Below are 25,830 nucleotides of genomic sequence, written 5' to 3'. Positions count from 1 at the left end.
TGAAACCACATGCGATAATACAATCTGGTTTAGGTGTCAAGGTTCTGTATTAATGAGACTTGCTTTATACTATTTTCTCCTCGCCCTGTAAATATGAAGACTGCTGGAGGAAAGCCATTCCCCAGCAACCAGGCACCTTTTGTCACTGACAAGCCCTGTAAGGTACCTGTAACCCACCAGCTGACTGATTTCTTTGGTTTCCCAGAGGCTCTTCGCAGTAACTGTTAACTTCCAGGGATAATAGCAATTTTTGCTTTCCAAGTATCTAACTAGGATTTTCAATTGATCATCTTGTTTCTAGTAAGTTGAGGGGCTCACGGAGAAAACGCAGCAGTGAAATCAGATAAAACGCACCTTTACACCAGACTATCAGCCGTGACTCAGCCGCCGAGGCTTTGGGCATGGCCGGGGGGTGATTCGTCCTGGCTTTAACCCTGAACTCCTGGCACGCAATAAACGCCGCTATTTCTGACTAGGCGGGGCATTTTTCTCGGAAGAGAAGTTGTTCTATTAAGCCACTGCTTAAACTTCGCCTTAGAGTAAATTAAATGCTGGTGAAGCTCCAAACGGGTTTGGAATGAGTTTTTTTAGTAGCATGGGTGAAAAAAAAAAAAAATAACAAACGTGGGAAAGCTGGATATTACCTTCTGGTGTAGCACAGAATTCGTCTTTCTGAGAGGAATGGAGAAGGAAAAGGCTTGGAGCATCCTCCAGGACACGAGGAAAGGAAGATTGAGAGCAACACAGAGCGATTTGGGTCACTTCACCTCGGGGACCTGTGGATTATGTTGCTCGGTTTAATATTTCAAGTGGTTTAGTGCTCTTTCTACCGGGAATTTTAAGATTATTTCCCCAAAAATGCTTCCTATGTGCTGTGCTGCTCCGATTAATGATCATAGCACAATTTTTCATATTTCACAGAGGTTTTTAATCAGAACACAGCAGTGTGACAGAGCTTATAGTAAATGTGACAGACAGTTTCAGCAATTTTTTTTTTACTTGAAAATGTAGTAACTGATTTTGTGGGACTAATTAAAAAAAAAGTTAAAAACTAAACTAATGTATTCCCTCTCCTTTTTTAAGTGCTATTTAAAGTAGTATTCATTTTGCATTGATTTAAAACCTTCTATTTTGCACGACTGAAATTTAGACTATTCAAAGTGAAGCGCTTTAAACTGCCCATCTGCCCAATAAGTAGATCCTGTACAAATGTTAAAAGTTTCCTAATAGACTCTGCCCGACACGGTGCTGAGCATCGTTAGCTCCTGTTGGGGCTGGAGAGGCAAATGAGTTTCAGTCTGGTGAATACTCTCAGCTCTCTGTTGCAATAGAAAATTTCCAATGGTTAAATTGTGTTTTAGGTGCAAGCAATAACTTAACTTCACAAATATCAAAAGTACTGCTTCCTAAATGTCACAGTATTCCAATATTCTTGTTTTGTGAGATGCTGTCATTAAAATAGTTTATTTCCAGACAAAACAGAATAGTTGGTGGAAAGCAAATATTACTTAGGGAACATCTAAACTGCAATCAGCAGATGAAGCGACCAGAAGTCTTGTATTGCAGCTTTCATGTCCTCTTTGACAATGGTTCTCTGCTGCTTGTTTTGAAACTAAAAAAAAAAAAAAAAAAAAAAAAAAAACCTCTTCTGCAGTGCACAGTAAACACGAACTACTAAACTGAGCTGTTTAAAACCTCTGGCAATCGAAGAAACACCACTTATACTGTTTCTGGTAACTAAATTCAAAACCAGATTGGTGAAAGTTTAAATACACAAAGAGGAAAAGTGTCATCTACATTTAGAAAGTAAGTGACCTAGTTCTAGAAGCTGTTGTTAGTGACAAAATGCAGTTACTGCCTAAAGCATCTAAGCGCCATCCACTGTCCTCAGGCCACGCAGCCTTTGACTTCCAGCTCTGCCTGTGCAGGGGCTGCAGGTGACCCCTTATTGAAAGGATGTTTTTATCTAAAACAGGACCTCAGACTCTTGAGCCTGAACGAGAGGGGTGAGGGGAGTGAAGAGAAGGGAGGGATGCATTGAGAGGTGGGAGAAATCACAGTAAACTATTTCCTTTTCTTAAGAGTCCAGCAATATTTAGCATGTGAATAGTAGCTCTTGTATTAATGACTTGATACGAATGACCTAAAATAAATTGTAAAAGTTGATACTGGAAAACTAAATATGAGCAACCAACATACACACGGATGAGCCTGGGAGTACTGTGTAAAGTGAAAAGTATAGGAAACTGCTCAGAGCGTGGATTTAAAACGTTTCTGTTGTCTACAAACCCACCTCTGGAATTCCTTGAGACTTACACTACCAGCTGTTCAGGGTAAAAAAAAAAAAAAAAAAAAAAAGTAATGTGGCAACAAATGTTGTTAAAAAGGAGGGAAACACCCCAAGAAGTCTGCACACCCTCACGTCCAAAGGAGACCCCGTGTCCTAGCAGGGTTCAGTCCATGCTGGGGGGGAAGGAGCTGCTGGCCTCCAGGAGTTCCACCACGGCTGCCCTCCTGTAGAGCTTGGCCAGGTCGTAGGCGGTGGCCCCCCGCTTGTTCTGGTGGCCCACCTTGCACTCGGAGCGTGCCAGCAGCAGCTCCACCACCCGCACGTGCCCCTCCTGGGCCGCCAAGTGCAAGGGCAGGTTGCCGTCGTTGTCCTCAATGTTAACATCGGCTTTGAACTCCAGCAGAGTCTGCAAAGTGTCCAGAAACCCCTCCCTGGCTACATCGTGGATGACAGCGAAGCCGGTACTGTCTTTCAGGTTGGGGTTGGCCCCGTTACTGAGCAGCCGCCGGGCGATTTCGGGGTTCCCGAGTTTCATCACCTACGAAAGAGAGAGGAGAATTGGATACCGCGGGTGGGGCTGTGCTCCAGCACTGCCTCCCGTCCTCGCTTCTCATCCCTGGCTTTTGTCAGAGTCCAATTCTCATTTAAAGCAGACAGAGGAGACTCGCTATAGAACTAATGACACACCAGAACATCTCGTTTTTCATGTATTTGTTACTGAACTCGGTGAAATTGTGAAAGATGTTATCACTTCGGTGGCCGTAGCTTTCTGCCTCGGAGAGATTAATGCCTGAAATAGCACAGAATGGGATAGAACAACTTTTTTTTTTTTTTTTTTTTTTCCCTAGCGAAGGTCATCTCAGTTTCTTAACATATAAAAATTAAGTATAGTTCAGTTTTATTTGTCTAAGTATTGAGACACCCCTGCATTGTTAAACAGCAAATGTACACCTCTGTTGTTAAACAGCAAATATAGGGTCTCTGAGGAACAGATATTTTACCTAAGCAACAGCAAATGTAGAATGTGTTTTTACAAGCTTTCAGGTGTTTACATTGTCTGTGCATTATCATAAAACAAATATTTGGACTGTACCATAGCTCTATCTGTTGAGAAACATAAATGTTAAAATAAATTCTTCTCCCCAATATTTATGTTTCATTAGGTCACCCAAAAAGAAAAAGTCAAAAGGAATGTTTCAAAGTTACAGAAGTTGTCTTCTAAAATCAGTATATTATATTATACTTTCATAACCTTTCTATAAGTAAACTGTGGCTATGTTCTGTCGTTAAAACATCCCTTAAAAAAATACAACAACAACAATAATTGGATTTTCTGACTGTTTCTCTCAGGGAAAAAAAAAAAGAAAAAGCTTCTTTCAATTTTCTCAATTGCACCATAAAACTATCATAATTAGAACACAAATCTCTCTTATTTGTAACTTAACTGCTTGCACCGCTTTCCTTGTAATTCCTCATTTTTTGTTTGCACACTTTCCAAAAATGAACACTGTAATGTATATTGTGTAATCTCTAGCCTATAGGCAGTATTTTCCTGTCCTTGTAACTAGTCTCATTTTAAGTATAAATTTAAAAAAAACACCAACTCTTTTCTATTTCTTTAGAGAGAGATTTACACATTGATTTGAAAATCGTGATTAATTAAAAAAAAAATCAACATACACGAGCATTACAGTGCATTAGATTTAGCTTAACGTACAATTTCTACAGAGGTTTGCTGAAAATCTCTCCTGACAAAAAATATATATCAAGTTTTTTAAGAAAAGCAAGATATAATACATATATTTATGTACAGTGTTGGAAGTGTAAAGCAGCCCAGCACATTATAACCACAGACAGGAGCAAAAGTGCAGATAAGACAGGCTGGGATTGAGGGAAAGAGATCTCTCTGTGCCCCAAGGCTTCCAGCTCCCGACTTCCAGCCACTTCTTTCACTTCTAACAGAGATGGAAGCAATGTAAAAGAAAACAGGATCATTGTGATCTCTCTTTGTTTAGTAAAAACTGGACATTCTGATCTCTTTTTGAGAGCCCAGGCTGTATTATTTGTGAATTCAAAACATATATTTGGGTTAAGTGGGAGTTTTCAGTGTTCAGGCCAGGGGACTGAAGGCTTCAGTTAAAGATGCGAGGGGGAGAAAATCTTAAAAAAGTGGTGCTTTTTGGCCGTGGGCTACAACTGAACAGCAAATGCCTCCTATATTTTGCAAAGTTATGTTTTGTGGGGAGGGAGGTGAAGAAGTAGAAAACATTAATTGAATAAGTCTGACGAAGAGCATAAGGGCAGGAGATGTATTTGAGGCCTGCATAGGTACACTTCACCAGAAATAAAAAGGACAGAGCAAGACAAGCCAAGTAGTTGTTTAATTAAACATAAATGCAGAGGAAAAATATAAATTCATTGACATTAATATAGGAGCATTCTCTCCGTTGTAACTGAGAGAGAGATGACAGAGAGATTTTCTCACTCTTGCAGAGTGCACTGACAGAGAAATCTTTCGAGCGTGGCCAGGCACCCACAGCACATTTCAGGATGATACATATTGAAAATAAGTCGACAGATTCTCCTGTTTTGGTTTTTGTGGTGGTTCATTAGCTCAGTTGTTATAATCCCTAAGAAGTATCGTTAGGGCACAGATGCATGTTTAATATAGCTAGGGGCTATGTAATTGTGTAAAATATACCTTAATTCAGGATATGGACAGTTAGCTGCTTTTAGAAAAAATATCCAGCATTCCTGTAGGATAAATCGGTTTTCAGCCCTTGTCCCGAGGATAAATGAACTAGCTAAATGTTTCCTGCTTTCTTAAATAATTTAACTTGTCTAAGTTTTTAATTTAAACCCTTTCACTCTCTTAAAAGTTGCTGCAAGTGCCTGCACTGCCATGCGATGCCCTATTTAGGTGTTAACAGGACAGCGAGGAGCTCACAGATCTCCAGCTCCAGTGAAATTATCAAAAAAGGGTCATTCCTGCATTATCAGCAAGAGGTGCTTATTTTCCAGCTTTAACATTTTGATGTTAAGCCAAAAAGCTGTAAATATCTCGAGTACATTCACAGGTTCTATGCTGTTTAAAAATCCACTTTCTGAAATTATTATCATGGTTTTGGGGGAAGGGGGAAGAGGGGTTAAAAAAACGATTTTACTAATGTGTGAAATAAAAAAGACCTATAGCTCCACTTCCACATTGCATTACTTATAACTTAAGTACAAATAACCACACTTATTTTCCCTCTGGATTTATAAATCACACCTTTCACTATTTGTTAGGTATTCTAGCCTTTTTGCCATCATTATCTGATAATATTAAAAGCAAAATCTTTCATCAGCTACAATAGTTAGCATTTGGACGAGTTCCAACTCCTGCCTGCACTGCTACACAGTTAAAAATTAGGACACAGCACCCTAGACGATCAGAAAGGAAATAATTGGAAGCAGTACCCTGCTAGCCGATCTGAAAAAAGCAAATTTTAAAGTCTTAAATATGAATGAAAAAGCAAGTGATTCAGCTGGAACCCTGGCTCGCAGGGCTAGCTCTTAATGTACATCGGAGGTCCTCGCTTCTGAGCAGCATGATTCCCAATGAGAAAGGTCATTCCCACAAACAGAGTAGAAAGGAAAAGCACCATCCACAGCAGACCCCAGAACCCAGACGAGCTTTAAAAGCACATTGCAGGAAAGAAAAAAAAAAAAAAAAAAAAAAAAAAAAAAAAAAAAAAAAAAAAGAAAGGAAAAAAAAGGAAAAAAAAAGATAAAAATCCTAAGCTTCAGAGAACAGAACATTTGTGTTTACAGACCTGCTATGAAATCCTGCTCACCTAAGCTGATTTCTTTTCATCTCAGCTCTCTCACTCCTTGCCTCCTCCCCACGAAGTTACAAAATATTAGCAAACTCGTAGCCCGTTTGACATTGAGGGTGATCCCCGATTGAAAGAATGGTTTTGACCAGTTTTATTTCAAGTACGTCATTTTAGGGAGTTGGAGCCACTAAAGTTATAAAATATGGCATCCAACGACTTTGAAAAACCACTCGAATTTCATCCACCAGCCTGCTTAAAGCGTTGTCTTTTTTGGAAACCCGGGTCACGTAGGTACCAGTGATGAAATATTTTCTCCCTCTCTGGATACCAACCTGCAGCGCAGTCCTCCCAAATCCATTTTGTGCATTGACGTTTACATTCTTTTGCAACAAATTAGTAAGTTGCACTAGGTCCCCCTTGGCAGCCGCGGACGCCAGCTCGTTCCCAGAAGGCTCGGCCATTCTTTAGGGTGACTGACGATCGGAAAAAAGATGAGATTTTTTTTTTTTTTTTTAACCAGGCATGGCATCGGAGACTGACAGAAGGATTGGGATGGTTAATCTTCTGGAGTAAGACCTTGTAGTAAATACTCGTAAAAAACCTCCTTGCCAAGAGCCCGCCCCTAACTCACACGTGATTATTCAGCAAAACTGCAGCTCCACTTGAAGCAAGATTTCTTTGCTTCCACATATAGAGTAACTCTTATTAAAGACTTTGGCCACTTTCGCGGGGGGAGGGGGGGAATAGATTAACAGCTATGCAATATATTGTATATGTTATAGGTAACATATATACACGTACACCGGAGACTCACTCAGACCTGAGATCTTGGAAGAAGAAGACAACCCACCCTGTTCACAGCCGGTTTCTGAAACTTAGCAGCAGCAGCAGCTCGGAGGAAAGGTCTCCTGTAGCAGTGTGCATCCAACTCCCGCTCGGGATCCCCCCTTCATCCCTCTCCGTCGGCTTAGTCCGGGCCCAGCAGGGAAGGGAAGGACGAGCCGCGCCCGCGGAGGGCCGGGCGCGGCGGCGGCGGCTGTCCCGGCGCCCAGCTCGCTCCCTCGGCGCTCTCGCTCCCCGCCGCAGCAGCAGCAGCAGCAGCTTCACTCCCGCGGCCCCGCGCAGCCTCCGCGCAGCGGGCGGGCGCGATCCCGGCCGGCGGCCGCCCCCGGCGGCGGCGACTCCGGAGCATCCAGGAGGGCGGCGGGCGGCGCGGGGGGGCTGCCGCGAACCGCCGCCCGCGCTCAGGGCGTGGAGGATCCGCGGCGCGGAGCCGTCTCCGCCGTCGTCCCTCCGCCGGGGTCCCTCCGCCGGGGTCCCGTCGCCGCTGTCCGCGCTCCGCCGGGCGCTCCCCGGGACAGCCGCTCCTCCCGCCGCGGCCGCGGGGCGCGGGGCGAGCTCCCGGCGGGGGCAGGGGCTGCGCTGGTGCCGCCGCTGCCCCGGCCCGGCCGCGCTCGCCGCCGCACTGACAGCCCCGCTCGCCTCCTCTTCCAACTTCGCGAAATAAAGCTGCACTTGCCGGTCCGCGGCCGCCGCCTCCGCCCGCGGCTTTGCGCTCCCCCTTTTTTAAGCACAAACAATCGCTACTTCTGTTTCCTAAGGACACGAAGCCGGTTTCTCTCTCCTTTTTTTTTTTTTCCCCTTCTTTTTTTTTTTTTTTTTTTTTTTTTTTAACCTCATCAGCTTTTTTTGAAAAGAAAAAAAATTTGAGCGCTTTTTGAGTTGAAACACCCGCCCACATTTTAACGGCAGAGATTTAAGGAGGCGCGGCGGAGTTCGGGCAGGAAGGCCTGCAGCGGCTCCCGCCCGCCCCTCGCCCGGCCCCGCCGCGCTCCGGCCGCCGCCGCCGCCGCAGCAGCTCCGCGGCGCCCGGTGCCGTCCCCTCGCCGCGCAGCCCGGGCACGGCTCCGCCACAGCCAGCACAGCCCGGCTGCTTTTAGGAGCAGCGCTGCTGAGGCCCAGGGGGGGGGAAATGAAAGGAAAAGGAGGTTGCAGCAGCGGGAGCCGCCGCACCCCGGCGGGAGGAGCGGGATCGGGGGAGCTTGGCAGGCGGGAGGGCGGCCTCTGCCACGGCGCTGCCCGGAGCTTCTCCCCGGCGGTCTCCACCTGCCCGCGGGGGGAGCGGAGCCGGCTCCGGTCCCGGTCCCGGTCCCGGCCCCTTTAGCCCTCGCTCGGCACCCCGCGGGCAGCGGCTCCGCGCTCGGGGCCGCGCCGGCAGCGGCGCGGGCTCGTCTCTCATCCTGAGGACAAGGTCAAGGATGAAGGGTCAATGTCAAGTTGTCTTAACGGTGGAAGGCGACCCTCCACGGCAACACTCCTTGCTTCCCGCGTTTCTGGTGTCCTCGATTGATTCGAAAGTGCCATTTTGAAGGGGAACCGCGCCCGGGCACCAAGAAGACGCGAGGACTTCGCTTTTCCTTCCCCGGGCGAAGGAGTGAGGACGGTACAGGACGGGGATGTCACCGCCACTCTGCCTAACAGTATTTAGTGTCTTAAAGTGCTTTAATGGCTGGATTGCTTTAGGTTTCAGGGACCCTCGGAGGACTGCATTCTGCCAAGCGAACCCTCCGAGAGGTAAGCAGCAATGTCATGGCTCCCTGATAAGCACACGTAACCCATCGCTCGCAGGGGCAATCTGCACGGCTGTTTTCTGCGTGGACGCCACGGGAAAGTGATTTTGAATGTAAACAGGCGTGAGGCAGCTCGGGGAGGTGCGTTAGGGAGGGAACCTGGGGTGGTTACAGCTCCTCCAGCACTGCCCTGCGGGGGGAACCTGCCGCTGGCAGCCGGGCAGGGACCGGAGGTGGCCGGGGCCTGAGTCGGGACCACCGCCATCAGAGCCGGTTCTACAGCCGTGGATCTGCAGCTGAACGAAGCCAGACTTCTCTGTCTGGCTTTCCTCTCAGCTTCTGTTGCTTTTTGCTTTGCAATTGTATTTTCCTGTACTGATTCCCCCATCCACGCTTGTTTGCGAATATTACAAAGGTGACAAGTGTGAGCTGCCTACACACCAAGCAGGGAAAACAACTTTGCTCAATTTATCAACTGACCCTCCACTTCCATTCCCACTAAAGGAGAGAAAAAAAACCCCACGTCTATTTTTAAGGGCCTCATTCTGGTAATTCTCGTCCAGAAGCAATAGTGGTTTTTTTTCCCTTAATTTTTCCCCCCATTTTTTAAAAGCAAAAATATAAATTATAACTTCCCTCAAAGTTATGTATGCATATGTATGCAAGTAGCATCTTTTTATTCAAATACAGTTGCTTTTCTGCATAAGAAGGGAATTTATATGTAAAACTTGGAATATTCAGACAGCTGGCTAATAAATTACTTATTTTGTGACTAATTACTGCCTAAAATCCACAGGCTTTGGTGGTGTTACCTGTTGCTAACTTAGTGCAAAATTAGACCTGCAAATACTACAACTGTCTCACACTATTTTTTGTTGGTTTATGACTCAGAATAAAACTTGCATCTTCTGTTAATCATGCCACATAGCAAAAAAATTAAGTAAGGTGTAGCTGGAGTGCTGCAGGCCTCCTGTCTGGCTGTCTGGCCCAAAAATGCCATCAAACTTCCTCTACTGTGCAGGTCTGTCAAAAGTCTTTGCAGAAAGCAGTTCGTTAATCCTGATCATCTCCTCTCATGAATGATAAAGATACTCCACCTAAAACAGAGAGATTTGTCCCAGTCGGCTCCAGAATCAGCAGGAAAAAAAAAAAAAAGCCCAAAAAACCAAAAAAACAACAAACCACTTCTGGAGGGAGGTATTACCACCGGGCATTATGAGGAGTAAAATAATCGGCTCCCTAATTTGTCTGTCACTCGTTGGAGGATAAAACCCACCTCGAATGGCTCAGAGAGGCTGTGAGAAGGCAAACAGAAACTTTAGCTGTGACTCGAATGTGAACTTCCTGAGATGTGGGGCACGTGCAGCTTTTCACCTTTTCTTCATGTTCTGGATCAAATCCTTCCTGTTTTGATCTAATATAGATATCATTATTTAAAATATGACTGTAATAGACATGAACGCCGTGTAACTAATCTTGACAACATACCTATAGCTTCAATGTGTGCCAGGAATTAATTGGCTTTAATCCAATTGCTAAGACTCGCTTTTCAGCCTTTATTATAGTTACTCTCTAGCAATGTGTGGGTGGATTTGTTTGTAATTTAGCATAGGCTGTCCCTGGCATTGCACCATACCTCGTACTTAGTACAGAACTGTCTGTAACATCAAACTGGGGGGGAAAAAAAAAAAAAGGTGCAGGTGTGAGGGCAATAAATTTATCATCCCTCCGGTCGGTGGTGGGGAGCTCGCATTGTTAAGCTCACGTCAGCGGGCAATAAAAAATTTTTGGCAAGCGCTGCCAACACAAACTAGAGCAGGAACACGGTAAAATGTAAAACCCAGCTCCTCTGACACTGTGGCTTCGCATCGTAAGTGGCGTTTCCGTGCGGCCTCAGCCCGCCCGGAGCGCCGCCGCCGCCAGACACCCAGCCCAGGCGCCCGCGCTCGCCAGCAGCGTCCGCAACAGGCTCTAAACCATTGCCAGGGTTTCTCTTGGGATCACGGACTCTCCTGAAGGAACAGCTGAGCTTTCCCTGCGCCCCTCTCCGCACGCAGCGTTCGTCCGCGGCGGCGCCGGGCTCCCCCCGCAGCTCGCCCCGGGGCCGGCGGCGGCACGGAGCTCGCAGTCCGCGATACCCCCCTGTAACCCTCGCGGATGGACGAGAGAAACAATAAAGAACGCTGCTTCCTAAACCCGGCAAAATATCGTGATTCAAAGGTCTCATAACGTAGCGTTTTTAGCTGACAGGAAAGCTGCTTGGTGCATCTGTGACCTCAGCTACGACACTCACAGGACACTTAAAGAAGCAGAGCAAAACATGTTGGACTAATTAGCAAATTGGCGTCCAAATGTGTTTCATGTCGGTGCTAAGGGGGTACATGAACATCAGGTTGTAGGAGGCAGATTTAGAAAGCATCAGTTACAGTTAGATTTGCATTACTTAAAGCAGATTTATTTGCGGTATAGAATAGAATTGCATCTTACAGTGCTGGAGTGCTAAGCCTGAGCGAGGGCCGCTGTGCAGATCACGGTGTGTTGGCTCAGAAAAACCTGCGAAAAATGCATTTCCTTCTTTTGAGCCAAGTCGGAACCCGGTGGAAACGTCGCCGCTCCCCCGAGCGCCGGGCGGTGCGGGGCACCGGGCGGGCACCGTGTCACGGGGGAGCGGAGGGGACGCGAACCGCGCCGGGAGCGAGCCGCTGCATCCACCGGAACCAGCGCGGCCCCGGAGGGAGGGAGGGAGGGGGCAAGGCCGGCAGGAAGGAAGGAGGGATGGATGGAGGGATGGATGGATGGATGGATGGATGGATGGATGGATGGATGGATGGATGGATGGATGGATGGATGGATGGATGCCCCGCTCCCACACAGAGAGGCAGGGCCGCTGCACCGGCCCGCGTTTCCCCGCACGGCCCGGGGCCGGCTGCAGCCAGGTCCCCGCAAACCCGTTAGGCCGCAGCCGGCGGCGGAGCCCAGCCGGGACACCCCGCGCCGCGGCCGGGCCCAGGGAGCCGCCAACCCCCGGCACGGGACGTGAGGATGCGTCCGCCCCGCGGCCCCGCTGCGGCAGCTCCGGCCGGGCGGGGCGCGGGCCGGGGCTCCCCGCTCCGCTCCGCTCCGGTGCCGGCCGGGCGCGGCTCCGCGGTCCCGGCTCGGCGCGGTCCCGCCCCCGGCTCCGGGAGCGCTTGACAGGCGGGCAGTCACGTGGCGGCCGCAAAGCGCCTCTTTGCGACCTCAATGACAGGCAAAATGTGCGACACAGGCGCTGTGGAGGCAGGCGGGGAGCGGCGCTGCCTCCTCCTCCTCCTCCTCCTCCTTCTTCTCCTCCTCCTCCTCCTCCTTCCCGGGCCAGCGGCTGAGGCAGCGCTGCCCGCTCCCGGCCCCGCGCCCGGCCCGCCGCTCTCCTGCCTCCTCCCCTCCTCGGCCCCGGGAGGGGCAGCCCGGGGGCGCCGCGGGAGCCCGAGCGCAGCGCGGCGCCTCCATGAGCTCCTGAGCTCCCACCCTGCCCCGTCCTCCCCGCGGCAGCGGCTCCAGGTGCGCGGGTCCGAGCAGAGCCGGGACGCAGCTGGCTGCAATGGCGTCCAACATGGACCGAGAAATGATATTGGCTGATTTCCAGGTAAATTTCAAGCCGCCGCCACACAGCCGTGGCCTCTCGCTGCTTTTCTCTTTCTCCTCGTTGCTGTGCTGCTTGTTCTTTGTGGGGAGGTCCCGGGTGGTGGGTGTGAAGCCCACCCTCTGAAGCCTCCGCTCTCGCTTTCCTTCTTTCTTGTTTGTCAGAAATGGGGAGCTTGTGCCCTATTCTCTCAAAGTGCGTGAACAAAATGCCTTCTTTAACTTAGTGAGTTCCAGTTTTTAATTAATAAAATAAAGCTTTTTCATCCACTTTGCTTGTTCCTACCCTCTGCAACCACCCAGGCCCTGGGACAGCTGTGAGGCAGCTCACTTGGAAGAGGCAAATGCCAGGGAGGATACAAAACTCACCAGTCCTCATGATTTGTCACAGTGTTTGTAGTGAATCACTTGCTGGTTCTACAGATTAGTGCTGAACAGAGGTGTTTCCATTCCAGCATCAACACTAAACTCCAGGGTTGCCTCAGCCTATGACTGTTGTGATGACGGTAAAGCTCTTCCCACCCCATTCCAAACAACAGCGTGTTTGTGTAGAAGGGAGGAATATCCTCTTCAAAGTTGTTTGTTACCTTTCCTTCTCTCTACAAAAGGGTTGTAATTTAACTTCAGACTTCTAAATCTTATCCCCAGAATAAAGTCTTTCTGTAAGTGAAAGTGATGTGTTTAGGAGCGTACATTGCTTCTTAATAGTGCTTGTTTTATATTGTTTTTCTAAGACCAAGTAAAAAAGTGGATGGTACATGCATTTGAAATAATGGGGGGAGCCAAACACATCTGGCAATGGAATCAGATAATATTTGAATATGCTTTTTAATATTTGCTTTTAAATTCATCCATTGTTTAAAGCTCTGTCCATTTGCAGTGGTTGTTCTTACATGGACAGGCACCTGGATATTCTTGGATTGATTTGTAAAACTGCCATCTGTATGTTCAGCTTCTTAAAAGACTGTTAGCAGTGAAGCTATTTTGTTTAGTTGAAAAGAAAAAAAAGTCATCCCTCCAATTCATTCTCTGTGTGTGTTTCTTTGGAGCTACAGGTAGGGTGACTGTAGTGTGCACACTAATTCCTGTGTATTGTGTAATTAAGTAATTCCTCTGTTGCAAGAGGTACCTGCTATCTCACTGATGTTACTCATGGAGTTCCCAGCTGGTGACAGGGAACTGTCATCCCCTCCTGTACCCCATATCTTACACCTGTATTCATTAAAATGCTTACCAAATGTTACTATATTGGTGCTACTTTGTTGTACTTGGAGGTACTTTTGTGTATATAAGGGATGACATCCCAATTTTAGGGCTGGGATATCACAAAGGAGTTTTTCCAGGAACAGCAGACTGTGGGAAACTGGGACCCCAATTCTACATTCATACCAGAGGGAACAGATTCTTATGGGATCCCACATTACTACCTGAACTTGCAATCAGGAATCCCAGATGATGAAATTAGTGGCTGGTGAATGTAAGATTATTTAATAGAATTTTCAATACAGATTTACACTTTTCCAAAGTGTGTTTTGCTATTTTGCAGTATTGTTGTGCTCGGATTTTGAAACCATTAATAAAAATATAAGAACAACTGCAGTGTTTGATACCATGAAGACAAGTAAGTATCATTGCAAACTTGCAGGTGGGTGGTGGAGTCACAGAAGCCAGTTTTAGATCAAGGGTGGATGACCTAATGTGTCTGAACCTAGGACACAGGAAATATTTTATCATATACCAATCCTTACTTAAAAAGAACCCAAACATTTTCCTCTTGTGTTTCAGCAGACAGCTTTGTTTTCCTGTTTCATTGTATTTCTTTTTAAGATAATATCAAGTGTCTACCTAATTTTGAAGTACTGAACTGTTAATTGTCATGCTGTTAAAAATTCAGATTAGTAAAGGACAATGTCAGTCATTATTAGGCCTTGTATCTGTAGACTGTTACAAAACAGTAGAGGTTTTTGGGTCTTTTAAATACTTGGTGGAATTTGCAACTCATTCACTAAGAATTTAAAATGGAGAATAAAACATTATGTGCAAAGTAATTCTGCATGATTTTTCCTTCTATATTTTCTGTACCTTTTAATTAATAAATACGTTTCTCAGAGTTCTGCTGCCATCTTCTATGTTTATGTGAGGTGTCCTGTTGAAGAATGTTGCACACAGTGAAAATTTCAAAAACAATGCTTTGTAGTTTAGTTCAGCTAATCTTGGTGAATTAAACTGGGAGGGAAACTTCCATCACCATTTCACCCTCACTTTTCCCAAGTTGTGTTTTAGGGGGATAGAGTAGTGGTCTTTAAACTTCTGAAACTTGAAAGGGTTTTCTCTCCCCATTAAAAAAAAAAAAAAAGAAATCATAATTGTACTGATGCTTGATGCTTTTGTGAAGCTTTCATGGATTTATTTTGTATCTTGCAGAGTTATTAGGGATTTTGCCTTGGGTTCCAGCTAGAGCAGGAACTTGTATTGCATTTGTTTTTTTTTCTTTTTAGCTCTGATTGTAATACCAGGTTACTTCTGCATTTGGAGGTACTAAAGAGAATTACTTATTTTTAAAAAGTATTTTTGTATGTATATATATATATATATATATATATATATATATATATATATATATATAAAAACCCATGGAATTTTATGAAATATTTTAAGTATAGAGTAAGGCACAGCGAGTGATCTACCAAAATATTTTTGCCTAATGTCTCTAAAACAATTCAAGCCTGTTCTGTGTGGTTTATAATTATTTTCTTTTCCTCTCCCTTTTAATGAGGCTACTGTGTGCTACCCAGGGAGCACAAAATACGTATTCATGCATGTGGGCTGTATAAGCAACCTGCCTAACTTTTCCTTCTTAGGCCCACACTTAGGAAAGATTATGCAGAAGCTTTGCTTTGTACATGAGTAGCCTGATTGTTTTCACTGGAAGTAGCTGATGTGGAGTTCAGTGCACAAACAAGTTTTAGCTTTTTTACTAAATGCAATTCAGTACTTCTCCACAAAGTGTCATTGGCATAAAGGAAAAACTCCATAGGAAAAAACACAACAGCTTGTTTTAGTAGCATAAATTCTTCAAAAAGGTAGCTGCATGTCAATTGGTAAGTGATGCTGCAACATACTTCACATACTGGGGGAAATAAGGGCATATAATATCAACGAATTTTTTAACAACTGTTCTGTTCTTTGTTTTGTTTAACTGCAAAGTGTGCTTCCATCTTCAGTGGGATACCCAGGTGCTCACATTGTACAGATATACTGATGATCTCTTGCAGTTTGGGGCATACTTTTTACTATAAAGAAAACTGATTTTTTTTTCCTTATTAAATTGTAAAATTTAGTTGCACAGAGCTTCATTTAATTGACATAGATTGGTCTTCATTCCCAAAGTTTAACTTTGAGTATTGGCAGAAGTGTCAGATACTGATGTTTTTGCACACTAGCACTTTTGCTTTTGTTTATACAGCTTTACTTAGGATTGGAACTAAAACTAGCAAGAATATCTTTCTGGCCTTATAAGTTATGTCCACCTATAGGACCACTTAATTCATGCTGTGTGCTTGTCCTCACAACAATCCTAAATGTGGAGTGGGCCTAAGGGTTGCAGTATTGTGGGGTTGCCAGCTCTTGTGTGTCCATGTATTACAAGAATATCTGGCACTCTGGAGCTTCAGGAGGAAATTTTTAAAAGAATTCACATTTTTTGTTGCTCAGGATTTGGTCAGGGTGGGAGGATTTCATAGTGAAATGACAGGATTCAAAAATCCTTGCTTTCATTGAGACAATGGATTTCTAGTAGTTTTCATCTTCCCTCTCTCATCTGTGTTCATTGTGCAACCAAGGTATGTGCTTTTTTTTCCTTTCCCAAATTTTTTAAAAACTGGATAATAGACTACTTTTGTGTGATTCACACACCTGTGTATAAAAATGTCTTTTTTTTCCCCCAAACTTCAACTTTGTGTCAATCTCTTTCATAAAAACAGGTTTGTGGGAGGAGCAAGGGGGAATTGGGAAGGAAGAGCCTCATTGCCATCAGTTGCAGCAAAGTGAGAAAGCATGCTAAATAATTGTGTTTTAAATTATAAAATTGGCCATGACAGTGATAAATCAGTTTATTACCTTTTGGTTTGTTTATTTTTGAAGATTTAATTGTAATTCAATCTACTTATTTCCTTCTGGAATGGCAAAATTTAAAGAAACTGGAGAATCTTTTCACCTGGAGGTTAACACAGTGTGGTTAAATAACTAACAAGATAAAGTTTTTTGTTTGGGTTGGGTTTTTTTTTGTTCCTGTCTGCTTCAGCCCTGTAGAAGATTATCTCAGTTGTGAACAGTTTTCACTGTCCAACAGTGTGTGTAGAATTTACATTTGTATTCTTTTTTTTAAGGGTGCTAAGTGAGCTTTGCTTTCTTCTGTGCTTGTTGGCATGGTGTGTCAGGTTTTCTGTCATTTTAAGTAATTGCCAGTATAAAGATTTGATGGCTGGAAAAGGTAGGCAGATACAGGAATAGCTTCAAGTCAGTACCCTTGATTCTGGCCCTGGACTGTGACTCAGGGTGGGGGTTGGAAAGTGTTTCAAACATTTCTGTAAGGATAAACCACTCACTGTGGGTTCTGAACAAATCTCAAAGTGGATGTCCTTAATACTGATTTCTGAAAGAAAAAGACATGTTTTGTCATTAAGGTGCTGGGGCAGAAAGGGCTGCTCTTGCTTTCTTTGCAGGCTTTCAGTGGAGTGTTTGGGAATTTGGAACAAGGTCCTCAACAAAAGGTTGTTGCTGAAGGGAGTTCCAGTCAAAGTTTGAACATAAGCTGGAGGACACTTTCCAAAGATTTAAAGTTCTTGGAGGCCTACATTTTCATCAGAAGGTCTCCCTGTATACCTGGATGTACATTTGTTCAGATCTCTCTGAGCTTAAGCCTCAGTCTTACTCAAACCAAAACCTCTCTTTAATGTGGCCTCTGTAGAATGTAGAGTGCAGTGGGTGCTGAACTAAGCTCTGCAGATGTCTCCACAGAAGCTGGAAGGAAATCCAGTACTTCAGAGGCTGGAAATCAGGGTTTGGGATAGACAGGTTTGTTTAATCATACCTCCTGCTGGGTGTCTTTAGTTAAAAGTGGGGCTCTGCTGTGTTTCTAATTGTCAGGTGCCCAGATGCTCAGTGCTGCTTCACCTGACCTGTTTTAATGGATATAGGTTATTGTATCTTCAGTTAAATTTTAAAATAGATAACAGGACTGGTTTTCAGTGTAAAAAAGAGGCCTTTAGGACACTGTAGGATGTTGAAGTTCATACTTGGAAGGCCTCTTAATTTGCATTTTGATTAGAATTCCTTTTAATCCTTGTTGGATTTTATCACATTATAATTTTGTGCATTACCCAGTCAGTAACACCTTTGGAAGTGGTAGTTGGACCTCTTGGTTTGGAACACAATTGGTTTTGTTTGCTGTAAATGGCCCTAGGGCCAAGAGACATGATAAAAACATACTGCATGCTTAGTGTGTTCTAGCTTGGTTATTGCCATTTTCACTCTCTGCTACCATTCATGTCTGCCATCACTTCTATTAATTTATTCCTTGTGGGTTTTTGGAGTTTAATTTCTTTAGATATGTTTAGGCTCAGTTGTCATCCCAAAGTTCAGGTTCATCAGAACAAGGCTAATTTGATTTACTGGCCTTTAAACTGAAGGTGAAGTGGGTTCCAGAGCCAGAAATAAGAAGCTGGAGTAAGAGTGGTGTCCTTTTAGAAACATAACCTGGATATTCTCATTGATAGCTCTTCATGGAAGAGTCAGTTAATTTCTCCAGTGTAAGGGCAGGTAGTTAATTAGAAATACTAAGTGACATTTATAGAAAAGAAAGAGACTACTTTGACTATGATTTGTGTGCATTGCATTCCTGCTGTAGGAACCTGAATAATTTACCAGTGGAGCACCAATTTGTCTTTAGAAAGAGCTTTATTTATTCTGTTATTTTTTTTTTTTTCATTCAGTTACCTTGAAAAGACTCTTCACATCATAGTAATCTTGTCACCATTTCCATCAGTCCATTCATATAGGTATTTGGGTTAGTAGGTCACTGAAACAGATTGAGAGGTGGTAGCTGTGGGATCCTTTTTCAAATGCCATGACAACCAGTACTAATTATAATATTGAAATTATTAATGATATTTACTCCCAAAGGCTAGGAACGGGCTTTAATTGAAACATACTGTGAAAATTATTTGTCTTATTGAAAATACCACATGGCTAATATATCTTGGTAAGCAAGGATCATTTACAGTAGACTTTACACTTACCGAGTTCATATTTCTGTGTGGAAGGAGGTGTGGGAGAGGATGAGCATTTGAGCCATTTGCTTCATGTCTTAAGGAGCCTTGAGAATTTCCCATCTTGAGAATATTGTGTTGGAGCTGTAAAGCTGAAAGGGTAGAGTTTTCCTCTGTATTTGGGCAGTTCCTAGGATTCAGTTACCATTGCAAGCCTAGTTTTCACACACTTCCATATTAGAAGCAGAAGGTAGCTTTCTAAAGGAACTACATGGCATATCTTTGATTGGATTTCATATTTTTCTAGTCAGTGAATAAATTTGTGCATATGTGGGGCAGCCATTAGATGAGTCCTTTCCTTTAACTGCTGTAGGAACTAGAATAAAAGGCCTGGGGAAGTACCTAACATTTTACTCGTCCCTCATTATTTGGATGAAAGGAAATGACATGCTTACTGGCTGGATTGATACCTACTAATTAAGCTCATTTTTTAGAGTTGACTAGTTAATGTGCAATTGTAAAAAGAAACTGCTCAAAGAGGAAATCAAAGCCCTCATGTATGCATGACATGTTGTTTGGTCTATTGAAATAGTCATCTACTGGTCCTCTATGTCTGACTGGTTGAGCAGGTCTTTGTTCCACAGCAGTAGTTAATGCTTTCAAAAGATAATTCATTAAAACTGAAGTTCTTAAGAGACATTTTGAAACTAGAACAGAATACGTTAGCCCTTGGGTTACTTTATATAAAGTTTCATATTTTACCTATTGCGGAAAACAATTTGTAAAGGCAAGAATATTGAAACTGAGTCACTTCTATATTTTTTTTTTTTTCTAAAGGTCAGGTTGTTTGTGTGAGCAAATACCAAAGGTGCCATATCCGTTCAGATTGAAGACCCAGCTGGCCTAATGTCTCATGTACAGCAGTGGCTGGTCCTTAGGAAAGAGCTGAAAGAAACAGAATGGGAATGGATTTGCCTCATCCTAGTTTGTGGAAGTCAGCATTTTGAAAGCTTGATGATGGGGTTTGTTGTAAAACTTTGGAAATAAGCTGTGGCAGCTTGAGTTAATCTTGTGTTCTTCAACTGACTGAGTTCTTGAGAAACATTTGAGTAGTTTTGTGATGTGTGTTTGCTCTATAGAAGCTGTGTTCACTGTTCCTCAGTGTGTCATATACATGTACATATTAAGCCTATTCTATGTACTTTATTGGAACTTCTGCTGTTTCTTATTAGTACAGAAGTCAAATTTGAAATGTAAAAATCTTAACCCCTTCTGGTTTGCACCACAAAAGACTCATGTTAGCACTGTGGGAATGTGGTGTTGATTTTGCCTTTAGTCAAACTGATTTTAAGAGGAGTCTGCTGTGAAAAACTTGTATTTAAGTTCCTTTAAAGTTCTGGGGACTCTCACAAATCTAGGGGTTTGTTCTGTGTGTCTCTGCTGACATTTTAGGATGAGAGTGTTTTCTGTACAGATTAGCTGTGTTACAGGATGGTCCCAAAGTTCCTCGGTAGTGGGTATCAGTGCACAGAATTCGTGTAGCTTTTCTGATATGCCCTTGCCTTCTTTGAATACCTCTCTACTATTTTCTTCCTTTGGTCCCACTGACTTACTGTCAGGCTTTCTTGTCCTGATGCTTCTAAAAGCTTATATTATATTAATGTCTTTAGAGAACGGGTTGTTGTTGTTGTTGTTGTTGTTTTTTTTTTTTTTTTTTGGTTTTTTTTTTTTTTGGGTTTTTTTTTTTGTTTTTTTTTTTTGTTTTTTTTTTTTCTCTTTTCAGCCTGTGCTATTGGTATGACCTGTGCTTGGAGTTTGAATGTGCTTCTGTTTCCCTGCTCTGGATGCCTGTTGGTTTTGGCTGGCGTAGAGTTAATTTTCTTCCCCAGTGGCTGTTATGGGCTCTGCTTTGGATTTGTGCTGAACACTGAGTTGATAATAAGGAGATGTTTTTGTTATTGCTGAGCAGAGTTTGCCCAGAGCCAAGGCCTTTTCTGCTTCTTGTGCTGCTACACTGGGAAGGGGGCTGGGGGTGCACAGGAAGTTGGGAGGGGACACAGCTGGGACAGGGGACCCAAACTGAGCAAAGGGGTTTTCCAGACCATATGACATCATGCTTGGTGTATGAAGTGGGGGGAAGAAAGAGGAAGAGGATCTTCAGAGTGATGGTGTTGGTCTTCCCAAGTAACCACTACATGTGGTGGGGCCCCATTGTCCTGGAGGTGGCTGAACACCTGCCTGCCCATGGGAAGCAGGGAATTATTTCCTTGTGTTGCTTTGCTTGTATGGGTGGCTTTTGCTTTCCCTGTTGAACTGTCTTTATCTCAAACTGTGAGTTTTCTAGCTTTTACCCTTCTCATTCTCTTCCTGGTCCTACTGCTTGGTTGCTGGTTGGAGTTAAACCATGACAGTGCTTTTTCCAGATTTTGAAGAAAATGTCTGTTCCTTGCTGTCCCGTTCTTCACAAAAAATTAAAAGGAGTGTTTGTGGAATGCTGACTAAAATATTCTTTTGTATGGATCAGTATTCTTCCTTTGTGTGCTTATCTAGAAAGTGGTTTTTATTTATTATTGAGTTGTTTTTAAAGTTCTGCTGCTTTTGAGACAATGAGGAGAAAGGAGATGAGTGCAAATATGCAGCAAGTGTTTGTTTGACCCATACAATTATTTTCTTTTTCCCATCAATTTTTCTTATGCCATACTCTAAGGGCAAAATGATTCAGGAAACCTTGGGGTTTTGCCCTCACTGACATACTTAATAAAAGTATTAAACAAACACAGAAACTTTGGGATAATCCTAACTAAAACATGTTTGTAGTTGTTGGGTAAAGGCTGTCTTCAGTCTTCAGGAAAGACAAATGGGTTTGGTAGCGTAGGGTACTAATTAATGGGTACTGACTTTTGGTTTGTTTTTTAATTCGGTTTGACCACTGCTCTTTGTATGTAACGTGTGTGGCTTAAACACTGGAGTGTTAGCATGGGGCTTGGGAGGCTTGAGTTCATGTCTTGGCTCAGCTCATGGGCTTCCTAGGGATCTGCCTTCGTGGTATTCTGGAATCAGAATTTGCTCCAGAGTCTTGAGAGAGTTCACAGTCTGCTGGAATCCATTTGAAAGTGGTTAGTGTGGTGCTGAGTTAGTTAGTTCTGCTGAGAAGTGGTTAGAGTGGTTAGTTCTGCTGAGAAGTGCTACCAAGTTTAGACTTTGTCCCCAGCTTGCTTTGTTTGGAAGGCTTGCAGTCATCTCAGAGCGTGGGCAAAGTTCACTCCTGTCTGCTAGGTAGCTACAGGTTGAAATGTCTTCTGTGACCTTCATAAATACTATTTTTTCTTCTCCCCCCTCCCCACCTCGCTTTGCTTGAGGGGATGCTCAAATAGTAGAATGATGAAACTTGTAAATAGTTGGGTGTGGGAGTTGAAATGCGTTGGGCAAACTTTATTCTGGCATATTTGCCTAAAACCCTTTCTTGATTTCTGATGCTGGTGAGTAAATGAACTTGTTTTTGCTAAATGAACAGCTGGTGAATCTGCTTAATTTTTACCAGATGGTCTTCTGAGTTATGAAAAAAACCAGAGAAGCATTCTTATCTCTTCAGTTAGATGCTTGCAGTAGGTGACCTTTCGGTCTGTGTCTTGGTCGATATGCCTGGATGTTGTTTTTTAAGTGTTTGTCTGAAACAGAAGTAAAAGTTAATTTAATAACCAGGGATGACTCATATTAAGAACAGTCTTGATACACTGGTAGGGTTGTTGCAAGGTTAGAACGAACAGGGATGCCACAGAGGGGTGGAGCTGATGAAGTCTGTGGAGGTGATCCTGATACTGGTGGGACTCTGGGATGAGAAGAACTGAGGTACCAAAAAATCCCAGTTGTGAGTGTCTGAATGTGCTGCATCTCTTGATAGCCCAGACGGGAGTTACGCAGGCATCTTAAATTTGATATTATGCTACTAAAGCCTTTACTTGCTTGGCTGGGCATATTGGCTTAACTTTACCTCTTTTGGGGGAAGAAGTGTCACACTTCGTTTCAGTAGCTTTCAAGTAATCACCATTGCAACAGTGTATGTGTGAATTCAAAGAAAATTTTCTGACTTATTAATATGTTATGGGTGAATTAGTATCCCAAATCTTTCTGGGTTTGAGTGGATTTCTAGCTGATACAAACTGGAGCTAGCCTTGGTTCTTTATAGAATTGATAATTATCCTTGATTACTGAGCCATTCTCCTCATAATGGATGGGAAAAAGGAGTGATGTACTATGTTTGACTCTAGAAAGAGGAAACTCAGGATTGGATTGTTTAAAAATCTTGCATCCAGAAACCTGATTTTTGTTAGGAATGCTTGGAAAGGGAACTTAAGGATTTTTCTAGAAGTAATAGTAGCCACTTAGTGGGCTGCACCAGTGTTCCAGGAGCCTGGGGGAGGCCATTCTTTCTCATTTTATAGGTGACACCACTTCTGCCAGGAGTACTGGGTTCACTATCAGTCACTCTATTGACAAAGCAGAGCAAGTCCAGGGAAGGGTTACCTAGGAAGGGAGGAGACTGGAGCATTTTTGTGTGAAAGGTGATGTTAAGGGAGCTGGCTTTGTGTAGCCTGGGAGAGGAGGCTACAGGAGGATCTAGTTGCTGTCTCAGTTGTACAGTGGGTGATAACAGACAATACAGAATCAAATTTCTCTTGGAGTTGGAGTCTGAGGGTGAGAGGCAGTGGATATAGGTTACAGCTTGGGAAATTATAATTAAATATAAGGAAAGCCAATTCTCGGTGACGGTGGTAAAGCACTGGAACAAACTGCCCAGAGAGGCTATAGACTCCCTGTCTTTGGAGATATGCAAAACCTGGCAGGGAGTAAAGTGTGTCTGTGAACTGTCTGGTTGTAATTGAAGAGGTGAATAAAGCAGTAAGGTAAATCTTGGTTCTTTTACAGGAAATATGCAAGGAGATGGGTAATGTCAATTGCTGTACCTCAAATGCTACTCAGAACAGCTCTGAGTGGTTTGTTGTTTTTAAGCTGCTGATCTGGGTAATTCAGCTGTCCTTCTGAGCAGGTTTGTGGCCTGGACTCAAGGGGTTTTTCATGCTCTTAGTCTCTCCAAATTTGAAGAGTAAGTTACCCCAGTGAATTGATTTTTGACAATATATGTTCTTTGCCAGCATTTCTTATGTCTCTTGAAAACCTCACATATCTTGATGGAATAGAGATAACTCTAGTTGCCATGCTCTATCTAGTGATAACAATTTATTTGGTGCTTTCAAAAGTAAGCACTTCCTAGGGTGTTGTCTGTGCACTTGCATGTGTGTTAATGCTGACTTCCTGAACTTTTGTAGGAGATCCCAGAGGGTGAAAGCTTTTCTTCCTAGGCAATCCTGTTGAATCTTTTGGTGCCTTCATGCAGTTGTTTCTTTGGGCATTGTAGCATTGGCTAAACATTGAAATGATGGACTGAGCTACAGATTATTTTTCATCTGTTAGAGGAGGGAGTGGTACCCAGTGTAATTCACAGCTGTCTGTCTGCCTGGTTTTAGTGGGTCTGAACCTGTTGTACAAAATGTTCTCGGCCTAGTTTGGGTTAGCTGAGAGATGGTCCCTTTTTGGAGAAAACACAGCTACTGTTAGTATCCAAGGGAAGTATGGAATTGTTCAAAAGGCATGTTGAGACTTAGTCCTCCATATCCAGCTACTGCTGTTAGGCCAAAAGTGGCCTTTTGGATACTTTGCCTGCAGCATTTTGCCTCGGCCAGGAGAGGGACGGTGCCACAGGTGAGAGCCATCCTGCCTTGCTGCCAAATGCCACGTGCTGCCAGCTCGTGTGCAGCAGCTGCAGGCGCTGCCTCTCGGGCCAGCAGCGGCTGCCTGGGTGTGAGTCTCAGCAGCTGCTGCTGCTCTCCCAGCCCTGCTGCAGGAGCAGCCCTGCAGGAACAGCCTGGCTCTGTGCTGGCAGCAGCAGTTGGTCCTTCCAGCTCTGCCATGGAACAACTTCCAGCTCTGCCATGGAACAACTGCCTGCATCCCTGCAGCAGGTGCTGGGGAGCAGCTGCTGCCAGATGGGGAAGGCAGCTGAGGTGGGCTGGAGCCTGGGCTGTTGGGGTGGGCTGTCACAGAGGGTCTCAAAACCCACATCCAGCTGTTACAGCTGCTGGGGTCAGACCACCCTGCAAGGGATTTAGAAGAGCTAGTCTGTCATCCCACATTACAGCTTTCTGGAAACAGCTCCTAGGTTTGTTTCAAATGCCTTGGAGTCTGTCTGCCCTCACAACTTCTTTCCTATTGAACTGTTTCCTCAGGAACTACTTTGCTTCTTTTATTAAGGTTAATGTTACTGTGCAATGGTAGCACCCGAATGGTTACCTGTGAAACATTCCAAGGGTAAGGTCTCCATCGCTGTGGGGATATGAAGCTACCTGGAAAAAAAAAATGGAGAAGAACACTCTGAAATTTTATTATGTGACAATTTCAATCTGCCTGGTGGAAACACTTACCTGCCCTGGAAAAGCTGGATGCTAAGAAAGTTGTTTTCACATTCAGTAACTTTATCTTCAGAATCTGATTATGTATTCAGCACACAACAGTAGTTTTCTCATCTTCACATTCATTTTCCTCTTGTGTGGTCTGGAAAAGCACAGAAGTGATTGCAGAGTCTCTGGAGCTGCTGTGAAGGCTGAAAATGATATCCTGGATTTACAGGAAATGCAAGGAGGAGGAGGAACTTGTTCTACCTTTTCTTCTCCTTTGTCTTCCAAAAAAATTCTTTGGTTTCTTTCTGATGTGTAAAGGTTTACAAATCAGTGAGCCTTCAAGTTTTTACCTTTTCTGTGGTGGTTTGTTTCTTTTATCTTTTGATGACTTAGAGGTTGTGCTGGTTGTTCACTGAAACAAGATTTAGTAGTATTCAGGTAGGAATTTTCTTTTAAAATATTTAATGCCGTCTGTTAAGCAGGTCTCTCATGAAAGTAAAGCTGAATAAAAATCTGTGAATAATAAAAAAGTTTCCTCAGCCCCTCTCTTTACTTGCTCAAAGATGCATTTTTTGCATCTTTAGGGCTCATCTGCTGTGCTGTATTTTTAAGGGTTTTTTCACTTCTGTATCTGAACAAATTTAACTTTGTTTTTCCTATTAAATTTTTATTTGTTTGTTTCTTGCTTGGGTAGGATAAAAGGAATAAACATGAAGAAATAATCTTTATGTATTGTAAATAATTAAACCCTTTGAATTCTGTGTGCTTTTCTAGAGAAGTGAGGCACAGAGCCCTAAGGTGCCAGGTGTC

The 25,830-nt window shown here is 43.9% G+C and overlaps 2 protein-coding genes and 1 long non-coding RNA gene across 3 annotated transcripts in view; 2 read left to right on the top strand and 1 right to left on the bottom strand.

Annotated features, from left to right (window-relative positions):
* Positions 1-910: 910 nt before the first annotated feature.
* CDKN2C (cyclin dependent kinase inhibitor 2C) lies at positions 911-7,258 on the bottom strand. The gene is made up of 3 exons (XM_053985688.1): positions 6,959-7,258; positions 6,441-6,581; positions 911-2,828 (listed from the first exon to the last, which is right to left on the bottom strand). The coding sequence occupies exons 2-3, from the start codon at positions 6,567-6,569 to the stop codon at positions 2,454-2,456; spliced, it is 504 nt and encodes a 167-aa protein (XP_053841663.1). The 5' UTR covers positions 6,570-6,581; positions 6,959-7,258; the 3' UTR covers positions 911-2,453.
* Positions 7,259-7,953: 695 nt separating this feature from the next.
* Positions 7,954-10,873, top strand: LOC128811808 (uncharacterized). The gene is made up of 2 exons (XR_008438482.1): positions 7,954-8,682; positions 10,576-10,873. It is a non-coding gene; the product is annotated as an uncharacterized LOC128811808 (long non-coding RNA).
* A 1,007-nt stretch (positions 10,874-11,880) lies between these two features.
* Positions 11,881-25,830, top strand: part of FAF1 (Fas associated factor 1) — a 152,582-nt gene continuing 138,632 nt past the window's right edge. Inside the window, exon 1 of the mRNA XM_053985070.1 lies at positions 11,881-12,300. Coding sequence (XP_053841045.1) covers positions 12,256-12,300 — 45 coding nt within the window. The 5' untranslated portion in view covers positions 11,881-12,255. The remainder of the gene's footprint in view (positions 12,301-25,830) is intronic.

The sequence above is a fragment of the Vidua macroura genome, chromosome 9, assembly GCF_024509145.1.
Source record: "Vidua macroura isolate BioBank_ID:100142 chromosome 9, ASM2450914v1, whole genome shotgun sequence".
Classification (NCBI taxonomy): domain Eukaryota; kingdom Metazoa; phylum Chordata; class Aves; order Passeriformes; family Viduidae; genus Vidua; species Vidua macroura.
This window is presented reverse-complemented; position numbering and strand designations above follow the sequence as displayed.